At 41.8% G+C, this 13349-nt stretch overlaps 1 protein-coding gene across 2 annotated transcripts in view; it reads right to left on the bottom strand.

Moving 5' to 3' along the window:
- LOC132976882 (membrane-associated guanylate kinase, WW and PDZ domain-containing protein 3) overlaps positions 1 to 10240 on the bottom strand; it is a 177142-nt gene extending 166902 nt beyond the window's left edge. Inside the window, exon 1 of one of the 2 annotated variants that reach the window (XM_061041112.1) lies at positions 9193 to 10240. In XM_061041112.1, the coding sequence (XP_060897095.1) occupies positions 9193 to 9499 (307 nt within the window). In that variant the 5' untranslated portion in view covers positions 9500 to 10240. The remainder of the gene's footprint in view (positions 1 to 9192) is intronic. The other variant, XM_061041110.1, reaches the window with a different exon arrangement.
- Positions 10241 to 13349: the final 3109 nt, after the last annotated feature.

Raw genomic sequence — 13349 nt, 5'->3', positions numbered from 1 at the left:
TATTCATCATTACAGAATAGGGAATGTCATTTAAATTTTTGCTGGTTAAAGTTTAGCTCTAGAGTTTTTATTGGCAGTATAGTCCGACCAATTTTTCTATCATGTCAATTTCTGAAGCCATCGTTTTCTCACTTCTAATTCTTCACCACCAACATGTCAAAATTTGGACTTCAAATATTTCAACATTTGTTTTTTCTAATGGCATAGTGCTTTATGACCCAATGACATAAACACCTTCAGCTGGAAGATGTTTTTTTGGTAACTGCATGCTAGAAGTTGACATTATGCCTGCTTTCAAGTCAGCATGTGAGCACTATAATTGAACAAATGTAAGCATCCTGATATTAGCATTTAGTGCAGATTTCCACTTTGCCTATGTGCAGAATCAGAGTCAAAAGTATTAGAATTTGTTTTTATACAAGATTTATTGATAAAATAATCAACATCTGTTGTTTCTTCCAAGTCTCAACGTCCAGTGTCGAGAATGAAGGCAATGTGGAAGTGCAAAAAACTGCAGTTCAACAAGTGTCCACTTGAGGCTGGTTCCAAAAGCCCAGGACGATCTTTAGGGCCCATTTTAAAAGGCCCATTTTTAATGGATAAATGATGCTTAGAGCCTGATACAAACCTGTTTTGGTCTAGACTGATCATTTATTTGGCAGCAGAAACTGTATGGGGGGTGAATTGTTTTATATTAATTATTAGCTTATTAGTTATGTTTACATATATATGCATAATTAAGGGCAGGCTGAGTTGACTAAAAGGCAGTTAGATGTTTGAAACTTAAATTGAGGTAGCATTTCCAATATGATGACCGGCAACAATGGGCTTTAAAATGTTCCTTCAGAAACCAGTGTGTGATGTCACTGGAACTACGTCCATGTTTATACACACTATGTTTTTAGATGACTTGGTTAAGTTTAAATGTAAAAGCTCCAATGTCAAGCTTCTACTGCTCCAATTGGTAATTGTATACAATCTTGAGCAAACCCTAAAAAACTTCTCTGCTCACTTGCTAAAAACTTTTCATGGACTTAAAATCACAGCAGCACATGGTGGAAATGTTTGTTACATCATGGCCTCATCCTGCAGCCACTTTTTGATTTGATGTTTTTGTCACATCAACTCCACTACCCATCTGCAATATTGTCAAAGTTTCATTTGACTGGGTGGAAGTGCAGCAGTAAGCCCAAAATCTGTGCTTTAGTGCTACACAATGATGACCACAATAAAAGCAGACATGGTGTCCACTGTGATAGATTTCCCAATTGAAGATTTCTGCAGCTTGATTTTTGTATTGTAGTGAAATGAAGTCCAAACAATGATAGCCTGAAAGGACAGAAAAGCCATTGTGCTTTCTAAACCTCTACAGCATGCTTTAGAAAACGGTCAGCAGTAATACAGTGCGTACATATTTGCAGTTAATGGGCTGAAACATGAAAAACCCTGGTGTGGTACTTTACGCTCTTGTAGAAGCACATCAGAGCTGTTTCATAAACACAGCAGCAGAGAAGTGTCTGATGCAACACTCTGCTTATGTTTCCTCTAGAGGTCTGCCAATTTTTATTTTTATTTTCTGAGTTGCCAACATCTTAAATTATTAATGAGGCATACGAGAATTCAGTCCCACCTACAGTTCATTGTGTGTACAGTCATCATTTTATCCTCGTGTTTATTTGTTCTTTCAGCCTTTACCCAGCCAGTTGGCACAAATGAGATTAAGATTGTATTTTTTTTTTCCAAGGGACTCCTGGCCTAGAAAGCAGAATTAAGACAATTGTAGACAACATATGATAGCATGCAAAATACACAACGGCGCAATTAAAATCACAAAGTAGCTACATGAGCACCCAGAAGTCGATAATCCAATTGCTGAACAGCTGGATGGGTGCCCAGGCCTAAAGAGATTTTAGCAGAGGGGGAAAAAAAATGGCTGAAACCTTATTGAATCTGCATAAAAACACCAGAAAGAGTCCTTAAATTACTTTGTTATGAGTATTCTGCCAGAGAAGCGGTGTACGTGAAGGCTCTCCTGCTCCTCTCTGCTGATTGTCGGGAACATCTCGAATGCGAGAACAGATGTCTCTATTTATTTGACCGGACTCTCTGGGCTGCTGTATTCCCACTCTCACTCTCAATCCGCATATTTTTTTTTTCGTCTTTTTTTTTTTTTTTTTCATTTTTGCAGCCGACTGCAAATCTCTTCGCAGTGACAAAGCATCGCCTGTCAAGAGGATGAATCCATTGAGAGGCACTTCCTGATATGAGAGGTGCATTAATGTGATTAACCCACACTCACTATTGCCGTTTGATACAGGGGCTTAGGGGCTCATGTCACTCTGTATTCTTCTCTATTGGCACGATCAGCAGGTAATGGAAAATACGCTAATGTGTGCGTGAGCAGGAGCCAGCGACTCAGAATGTAATCTGGAGTAGCTTTAGAAGTCTGTTTATGCAAACTCAATTACACAATTTGGCTTCAAATTTCAAAGGTGATTAAGAGGAAAATTAGATCCTGAAAGCGAGTAGCTTACAGACACAGGTGAAAATGCCTTTCTGCAGACTTGACATGTTCTCATTCTAACATCTGCAATTAACAACTATTTAAATCAATAATCTGCCAGTATAAATGTTGTAATCCACACACCCCAAAGGTGTTTGTGTATCTCGATTAATTAGCATTTAATTCAAACATACAAGCGATCTGTTACATTTAATAGAAAAACAAACCCATCTTTCTGAGCGAGGCACAAAGCAGCAAGAGTGCATCAAAAGACTCACACAGCCAATACCAATCATTTAAAAGGCAAAAGAGAGATTTCTGCAGAAGGTGTGATGTGTACCGCACTGAGGAGTTCATTTTGAGTCAGAGTCTTCATCTATTCAACTGCATATAAATGGCAACAGGGTGTATGTTTTGATTGCAGAGTGATTGAAGTTGCAAACATACACATAGGCAAAGCAGAGAATAACAGAGCAGCAAGCGGATGAAGGAGGAATTCTGGGATGCCAGTCATGAGTCTTTTCATCAGGCATCCTTTCCGTTACTTAGCTGGGGGTAACCGGCAGAAATAGATTGGTGTACCGAGCACGCATCTTTTAATAGAGGCATCTCCTCTTAATCAAAGATGCCGAGAAATGAGCACAGCTAGCTTGCGGTGTGTCGTGAAGGCTTGGCTTAGGTTCAGTGTGAACTTCATTTCAAAGCATGCGTGTGTGTGTGTGTGTGTGTGTGTGAGTGTGTGAGTGAGGATGTCTGCATGTGAGAGAATACTCTCGGCAGTCCCTGGAGAACATATGATGCACCAGAAGCAGCGGTAGGAAAGTAAGTGAAGTGCTGTGCGCGACTCTTTCAGCTCACATTTCTCCCGATCAATGGCTGAGATAGATAATAGCCTCCATGGAGACTTGCATCTTGCATTCTGTCTCTCTCTCTGTCTCTATGCTTCACCCTTTGCCTCAAATCCCAATTTCTGCTGTTTGCATCTTAACTCTCTTTGACCCAATCCTCTTCCAAACCCCTTGGACTTACCCCGAGTGTTGGAGTCCACTTAGAACTTAGTAGTCGCCTTAACTTTAAAAATGAAGCCACGGGGGGGATACGGTTGAAATCTTTACATGGACAAAGGGATACCACTACTAACTCTATTTTATGCAAGCTTCATAGATGTGAAACAGCTCATCATTTACACAGTGTTCTGTTAACAGCGTGCAGACCGACTTTTCTGAAATTCCAAGTACAAACAGATTAGACGCTCTTTTGCATCTACGCTGAACTTAAACATTACAGTGGTTTTTGCAAAGATATTGGCTTCTCTCTCCACACAGATGTCTGTTTTCCAGGTACCTCTCTTTGCAGAGCATTCATTGAAATTAAGACACAAACCCCCTTTCAGATTGCGATTCCACATCAGCACTGTAGCATCATTCGGCACAATATTGGTGTCCCAGTCTGGGAATTCTTCGTGTGTTATGGCGCTGAGAAAGCACGATGTGTAGAGAAACAACAGGAGCCACACACACACACACACACACACACACACACACACACACACACACACACACACCACACACACCACACACACCACACACACACACACACACACACACACACACACACACACACACACACACACACACACACACACACACACACACACACACACACACACACACACACACACACACACACACACACACACAGTACTCTTCTTCCCCACTTGCTCCTCCGATCCCGTCTCGCTCCTGAAACGCTGCTCTGCTACTATCTGTTGGCGGTGCAAATGTTGGATCACTTCTTCCCCCCATTACATGTCGGTGACATTCATCGAAGTGAAGGTGAGACGCCCCAGGTGTGTAAATATCACACCATGAACAGTCTGAATAGGGCTACAGACTGTATAATAGAAGTGGATTTAGCGACCATGATGTCAACCATTGGTTTGAGGCTTGTACTTTTTGCATTTATGACCGTCACCATTTCGGTCATTTCAAACCAGAAGAGTCCTTCTTTAGACAACAGGGTGGACACGTCTCTGTCTTGGTCTCCCTGTTGGCAATATGGTCGCCAAATCCTAATGCATATATCACCATACCATAATTAAAAAATTAGCATAATGCTATAATGAAGAAGACTTGAAACGATAGCGACTAAGACCATAAACTCATTAGGGAAGGGGGAAAAATTGTACTGAGATATAGGCTAATTTTCTCGTCTGGTTCCACACAATGACACTACTCTTTCTAATTAGTGGAGTCTCCCCTATTGGCCACCAGAAATCATGCCAATTTAAGGCAATATAACAAAGCCACGACCTTTGTAACCAAGACACCTTGCCCTTTTTCATATGCACTCTGTGATCTGCATCTGAAAAGAGTCCCTTTGAAGGCTGGAGAACCACTAACCCTGGATCTCCATGAGGAAAAGGATTTCCTATCCTCTTAGAGCCGATGCACGGAGGGGTAGGGTTCAGTTGAAGTGCCAAGTGAGGGAATTGGGATGCAGCCTAAGTTTTCCCTCCTTTCTCAGCCCAGGCTGTCAGAAGGAGCAGCAGCACAGGAAGCCCACCAGCTCCAGAGGGAAAGGCAGCCAGAGCACGAGGGGATCATGGGAAAAAAGCACGGGAGACGATCTGGGGGTTGACCCAGAGAGCCCATCCGTCGCTGCTGGCCGCCGTCATGCCACCACAGCTTCCTGCTTAACAGCTGATCCTCCAGGCCTACAGCATCCATCAGAGTGGAGAAAATTCACTTGCTAAGTCAATTATGCAAGAGGTGTGAATTATACATGAGGCTACCACACAGGGATGTATACACACTGTGCAGACGTGCACACATGCACAATATGTAATCATACATTATCACAATCCTATCTGTATGCTGATGCCTGGAAGGACTTTGTGAGGATTTTTTGCCAACACAACATGCAGCTTGTGATGTTCTTATGCCTTTTCACCTTCCATGTACCAGTACATATAGACCTGGCTATTGACTGAGTATCTCTCTGAAACCAATGCATAAATAAAACACATTATTACTCATTTCTTACAGCTCTATGCTAACAACCATGTATGGATGTGATGGTTGTTTAGCCTGGATCACTACTCTGAAGACACAAGCTAAAGTAATTCACTGGCAGCAGCCCGGCTTGTACCCCCGGAGGCAGGGTTCATGACCTATACTGCAGCCAGTCAGCAGGTGGTTTTACTCCCAGGTGGCTATTGCTATGTCCATCTTCAAATACAATCTGTGTGTGAATCCAATGTGTTTTCTGTAAAACATTAGATGCAAATTGCAGGCATATATTTTTTTTATTGCTGCGTAGGCTATAGCTATGTTAATTTTTGTGGGCTCGGTTGGGAGCTCGCTAAAAATGATGGTCTAAAATTAGTGAACTGACCAGTGTACTGTAGGATATCGTATCACACATTTAAGGATATTTTGCGCAATTCCTGATAGCGAAATCTTTCTCAGAACAACTCTTGTTGCAAGCTTCGACATGACTAAAAAGGAGACATCTAGGCCAGACTGGTGAGGATGACAGTGACGAAAAAGGTGCTGAGGAATTTTGCCATCTCTGCCACCTATTACTTCCCTGTGAGCTTTAAAGAGCAAAAACAGCCTTGCGTGGGAGTTAAGCCTGCAGCATAAGGCAGAGCCGATTTTCTCCCCTATCTCTCTTTATTTTCTCTCCCCTGGCTCTCTCCCTCCCTCTCTCTCTCTCTCTCTCTCTCCCCTGTGTTTCTTTGTGTCCCTCGCTCTCCCCCTTAGTCTCCCGTTCCTCTCTGCCCTTTATTAATCATCCTTGGTTAGTGGGGCAGAGAGCTTGGTGTTTGGAGCTCTTGGGAGTGTAGAGCCATGAAACACACGCATTCACACACATACACACACACACACTTGCATACAACTTCATGTGCCTGCACACTAATGGGCACCTAAACTCATAAATCTTGGCAAATATTTATTTATATATTTATAAAGCGCACTTGTTTGCAAAAGAAATCCAAAAATCAATAAAATATTGTTTGCCAAAAAAATGGAGGAAACCCCTTAGAAATGGTCGCGCACACACCATTAGTAGGTAATGCACGCATACAGCTGATCTTCAGGGATCCTGGCCTGAGGACCTGGGACTCAGCTGCTGCTGCTGCTGATGCTGATGTAACCTTTTGTACAGTCTCAGTTGCTGTTTAGACATTACAGATCCAGCTCAAGCAAGAGAAGTGCACATAGGCCTACCATTATTTTATTCCAGAAACCAATTCTGAGACCGTAACTTGAGTAGGCCTATTATAGCCCTCCAATAGGACATAAAACAGTCATACACTACTAACCCTGAATTTATGTGACAAGATGTGATTGTTGTTTTATGGCCCAGCAGGGAATCCTTGACCTAAAAACAAGCCGAGCACCTAGAAACAAAGTGAGCTAACCTAAGCAGCAGCTAACCTCGCAGCCTCTCCTGACGTCCTGTATCCACTAAAGATGGCAACCTTGATTTTTTTTTTGATTTTTTACATAGACTCTATGTTATAGAGTGTTTATAAAGGATTTAATTATCTTTACTTTATGACCTGGATCAGTACACTCCGTCTAAAAATTGCTTAAAAAGCAGAGCATCTAGAAACAAGCTACGCTGATGTTAGCAGCATCCTGTGTCCATTCAAGTGTACAGAAACACAGATGGAAGTTTTTCCCATAAAACTGTTCTGTGTACCTGTTCAGTCATCTTTACTTTATGAACAATGTCAGTCAGCGAAGGAATCAAGGTCTAAAAACAATCTTGAAAAAGCTAAGCTAACATTAGCAGCTTCTCATGATGTACTGTGTTTGAGGACCGTAGGAGTAGCCAGGATTTTTTTTTTTAACTAAATGCTTTATTTTACACTCTAAAGAGTTGTAAAGCTACAGTATGAGAGTCAAACAATTGTAGCATGTGTGTAGCTAACATGTAGCTAGCTTGACTAAAGAAACAAGAAGGTTTTTTTGGGGGGGGGGGGGGGGGCAGAAATACTGGTTGTCATGTTGTCATATGTACCTTATAAAACATTTTAGGTAGCGTCAAAGACATTTTATACTCTTTTTAATGATTTTTTTTAGCTTTATTTGACAGGACAGTTGAAGAGTGACAAGAAATGTGGGAAAAGAGAGTGGAGGATGACATGCACCAAACGTCAAGATCGAGAGTTGAACCTGCGACCGGAGCAACGAAGACTATAGCCTCTACATGGGCCTCTGCTTTACCTTTACTCATTAATGACATTTTCAGTCATATCAGAAGAACTTTCAACAAGCATAGTAAAGACAATCCCTGAGACACAAACACACACATACCACTAAAACTCTTCACCTTGGGACCTCAGCTCGGGTCAGAATCAGTACAGCATACAGTGAAAGTAGGGGTCGACCGATATCGATTATTACACGTTCATGAGTAAAAATTCAAATCTTTCTGTCCAAATTTTGAATTTGAAACTCAAACACAAGACTTTGTTTAAATGCTCACACAGAGACTCTGCTCTTGCTCCAGGCTGCTCTCATCACAGTCTGTGCCACCTAGACTTCAGCGTTGACTATTACTCATGGGACGTCTAGCAAATCAGACAGTGTTGTGGGCGGGACATTAAGTGAGACAGAGTGGAGAGTGAAAACAGAACGAGAGGGTAAAGCACACCTGTAGCTGAGCCAAAGTAGCACTCTTTTGAATTAATTAATTGAATCTGCGATCGGTAAGATAAAATGCAGTTTCAGATAGTCGGCTGAATATCGGCCCCGATAATCGGCACGACCGATAATCAGTCGGCCCCTAACCGAGAGCATCAACAAAGCCTTCACAGCCATTAAGCCTCATTATCAAAGCTTTCGGATGGTGCAGCCAGCTTCCCTTGGAGAGCTGGATGCAGAATGATGGGACAAACAGCCGGATAAAACACGGCGAACCACTCCAGCTTCTGTGGTCAATGTGCAGCAAAGTAGACTGAATAATGGAGGATGTAATTAGGCCTTATTTTTATGCATGTAAGTGCACTTAGTCTAGAAAGATCTAACCGGGCTACAAGCCATCATTACCATTATCACTATTTGATCTCCCTGAGAAAGTGGGGAGAGAAGTGAACCGTTGGATGTGAAGTCTGGGGTTTCTTCTGCGAGCTGCACACCCTAATCCATCCATGACACAGCGTTGTATTTTGAAGTCACACAAAAGTTAGAAAATGTCACAAAGACACAACTTTTCTCCTTACTGAACACATAAAGTCATCCCTTGTGAATACATATCACAATAATTCAAGATTTTCTGATTTTTGTGGTCAGTAAACAAACTGCAAAGCTGATATATCTTCAATTGTTTGAAGCAAACAACAACTAATTCATTTTGCACTGAACATAATCTACCAAAAGAATCCTTGTAAAAATGTGTTCTTTTTCATACATTTGTAGGTTATTCCTCAAGGAGACTACGGGGCCATTGTGGGTTGTATTGAGGAGAGTTTGTGAGGTTTAATCAATAAATTGATGCCACTGAATGTTAATTCAGGCTGTGTGTCTAGTTGCCTATGTTTCTGTGGACGCCTACATGACTGTGTGTATAATCATGAGGGTTAATTCATATCGAAATGCTTATCTCACAAACAAACAGAGCTCAGGTGTCACAGCAGCAGCAGCAGTGTGGTGTGGGAACAGCTTGGCACGCACCTGGTTTCACCGTCTTCAAGCGAATCGGCTCCCGAAAGTGGCGAATGACAGCCAGGGTGTCTCGGTTTGTAAGTCCACTCACGGGGGTCCCGTTCACCTCCAGCAAAACGTCCCCGTAGTAGGGCAGCTTTCCGACGTGACACACCAGCACGTCCAGCTTCATCTGGCCCAGGTAGGGGAACTGACCCAGCTCTGCTCCCCCTAGGACCTCCACCACCGAGCCAAAATCCCCCAGGTTCCCCCATGACACCGCGCACTCCACCACTTTAGTGGACCAGTGTTTCTTCTTCTTCAGTGTTCTGGACATGGTTACTCCCTTTTTTTGAACAGCTACACAATCTCACCGGTTACAGTCGCCTTGGTTTTGCTGTGGTTAGATAAACGCGGAGTGACGCGGCCTAATAAACCCTCCCGAGTTCTTCTCCCGACCTGCTAAGGATTTCATCTTCCTGACATGTAAGAGGCTGCTTTTCACGCGCGAATCTGCCGCTGAGAGCTGTCATCCCACGGGCATATGCTCCTCCGGTGTGCGCCCAGTTGCCTTGGCTGCGATAAATCCAAGCGCTCCTTGTGCGTAAAACAGGAGAGTTGAAAGCGGCGAGGTGGGATTAAAAGGCGAACACTTCACGTTGTCTGCTCTGAGGGGTCCTACCCGCGCTTTTCCTAGTCTCTGAAGGAACCTCCCGACGTCAAGCAGTCCAAACAAAATGTAAACAGAGCGTATTTTAGTCACTCGGCGGTCGATTGTGGAGTGTCTGTCGCTGAAATGTGGTGCGTCAGAGAGAAATCCTTCATACCTGTGAGTAGGCTGAAAATAGACGGGCGGCAGCGATCTCCAGGAGGCGGTTTATGCAGTTATGATCCAACCCATGATGACTGAGCGGACAGACATCTGCGAGCGTTTGTCTGCTACAGGTTTGAGCACACCTGGCACCGCCAACAGAGATGTTGCCAGGCTCCGGAACGCCCCTTTTTACGCTCAGCAGGCGGCAGTGTTGCTGGCTCCATCCTGCGGTGTTATGTGGTACTAAATGTATAAAATAAAAACTTTAATCAGCTACTGTCATTGTATCTCTATTTGAAATGTTGAAGTGCTAAATATGCATATAGCCTACATTGTTATGAACATGTAACTATGAGGTTGCTTTTTATCCTACTTTATGACGCAACCAAATAAAATAAAATAAAAAAAAACGTTCAAAGAAGACTTCTCACATTGCAGTAAAATGTTTAATTTAAAGTAAATTTCCAGTGGAATCTAAAAGTTTTGATGTCAAATTCAAATAATTTTCCTGTCCTTTAAATCCCAAACGTTGCCATGGTGTCATTTCGTTTTTGAGACCGGCCAATAGAAACATGCCTTACAACTGACAAAGTAGGCCCCGCCCACACCTTTCTGCTCAACAACAAGTAGGCGAACAAGAACTATTTTTAATCAAGAACAAAAGTTTACATTTTCAAACCAAACACCAGAATTTACAAAAACATTATAATTTTATTGCATAATATAAATGCAAAATTAACCTCACTGTGAGACTTGTCTTTTTCTGTAATACATTTTCATTTGAAGTTTTACCACAATTTGGATTTAGCATAAGAAAAGACAATATATAAAGGAAAAAATACAGAAAAATTAATGGCACTTACTCAGATTTGGGTTTCTGTGTCTTGAATAAAAGGCAGAATAAGTGACTAACTAAAAATACACTAAGCATGTAATCCTAATTTGAAGCATGCTGAGCAAATTACACCTAATTAAGACTCCTCATTTGCATACAGTGAGGTGAGTACTCTTAGGGGAGCACATGCAGTGTCTCCACAGCGCCCCCTGCTGACACAGTGAGAAAAAATCAAACAATTTGCTGCTCCAGTTCATCCCTCCCTGAGGTGTTTGAGTTGCACTCGCATACCTACACAGCAACCATCACGCCTGACTGCATCTAACCGCATCCATCCATGCATGACCTGCGAAGACCATGCCTGAGCTGATTTTAATGGTTAATTGTCACTGACTGACTGTTATCCACAGCTTTGTTTTCTCATTGTTTATGTAGAATATGCACATGCAGTAGCCTCGGTGCTGTGTTCATGCATAAATCAGCAAGCATGCAAGTAGGTCTGCAGCTGAATATCTGACCTTTAATCCAAATGGGAGAAACTGTGCTCCCACCTACATGCAAAAGCATCACACTTCATGGCCTCAGAGCACACAGCTTTTTACATAAGCTCATACATTTTCATACACATCTCTGTGTTAAATTGTTACTATGCAAATGAGCTGCTCTGTTGTCTTTTCATGCAGGGATCGGTTAACAAGAGTCATCGGGTCTAATTGAGATTTCAATCTTAAAAATGGGATAAAAAAAAAGAAAGAAAAAGGAATTCTTCAATTGGATTAAATCACATACTGGAGTTTGAGTTTTGATCTGATGCCTGCCCTCTGAATTTACTGAATGTACTCCCACTCTTCACTTAAGCCAGTTGTGTGTGATACTTTTTTATAGTTTGTTGTGATTGATTTTCCTAAAGGGAAAAGCCTTGGCAAATGTATTTATAACAAAAGTGAGAGGCAGATAAGATATTGATCATGGTTAAAACATATAGATGATCCCAGATTGGAAGAAAACAGGAATGTTACATCATCATCATCATCATCACCATGGACAGAAAACAGTTAAAAACAAACATCCTGATCACTGTGAGCCACATTCAGTTATGAAGAAATGGCCGTAGTGCTCCCTTGCTAAGCTGAAATTGATGAACTATGTTAAAGTAACAGTAAAGCAATTAAAGTTCAAATAGTGTTAACAGTGTCTACAGGGTACACTACATCAGTGGTTCTCAACTCACCTAGCCTCAGGACCCACCCAAAAACTCCTCAGGGAAAAATGGTGACCCAAATTTCTGATATTTTTCAACCCAATCAAAATTATTTACTGAAAATTGGTGCAGTTTGTTTACTCAACTTTTTTTCCAGTCACACATTCATGACCCACTGAAAATGGCTCCATGACCCACCTTTGGGTCCCAGTTGAGAACCACTGCTGTACATGATAAAAACATCACTTTTTTTGAAATATATACAAAGTTCTGTAACATTTTATTCCTCTAATCCTGCCTGAATCCACCTTCCTGCTCTGATCAGAGTTGTATCAGAGATTTTAAAGACTAAGAACAACACATACAAAAAATGGATGACGTGATTTACTCGAATATTGATCAACCATTCTCAATATCTGATCCAAGCCTATACCAGTATTCTGATCAGATGACTTTGGAACAACTTGGCCTTGGTTTCTCACTGACGCTTGATGAAAAATTCATCGCAGGACTGAAGAGGTGTTCAAGTGAAGCTTTGGAAGTTAATTAAACTCTATAAATGTCACCTCATCTCTGGAGATTAGTGGCCGACGTGTTGTGCAGCATGTGATGAATGATGCACACTTTGCTTTTTTTCCCCAAAACCTCTCTGATACAGCGTGATGGATTCTGACAATTTGGGGCTTGTTGACTCACAGGAGCAGTCACATGTCAGCAAACATGTGGTCGAGTTGATTAACTCTATAACCGGAGGTGAGGAACACGCCTTCTGTAGTATTTATGAAGCAGCAGCTGCAGCAGTTTGTGTTTTCTCTGGGTGCGAGATGTAGAAGTCTGTGTATAAATACAGAGTATCACCCCTGGACATGGAGCTGAATAATTTATCGCCTTGTAGAGAGAGATTAACAACGCTATCATGTGTTTGATGAGGAGCAGGGAGCACAGTAAGAATCCAAACAACCTAAAAGCAACAAACAGCAGAAGCAGTCAGATTCTGTTGGTATCCAGTGTTTTCTGTGATTCTATTGGATTTATATTGAAGAGGCCTTTAAAAAAATGAGGTCTTTTTTTAACATCAAGACTGATGATGGACTAACAGTATTTTCAAGGCCGATATTAGCTGGATTTGTGCTGGCTTGACATGACTAAATCCAGATTACAGATGGTTTGGCCTTTTAAATCGTCCCTGTGGTGTGCCTACAAATCTGTTGCGGTTAAGAACACTGTGCCTGGAATTACAGTACATGCATCCAGTAGAAGTCCAATCCTGCTAGAACATTTATTTTATTTTTCCTAAGTCCTCCTCACTGTCTGTAAACACTGAAATCATCATGTAA

This window comes from Labrus mixtus, chromosome 7 (assembly GCF_963584025.1).
Source record: "Labrus mixtus chromosome 7, fLabMix1.1, whole genome shotgun sequence".
NCBI lineage: Eukaryota > Metazoa > Chordata > Actinopteri > Labriformes > Labridae > Labrus > Labrus mixtus.
The sequence above is the reverse complement of the archived record's forward strand: the minus strand, read 5'-3'. Positions and strand labels throughout refer to the sequence as shown.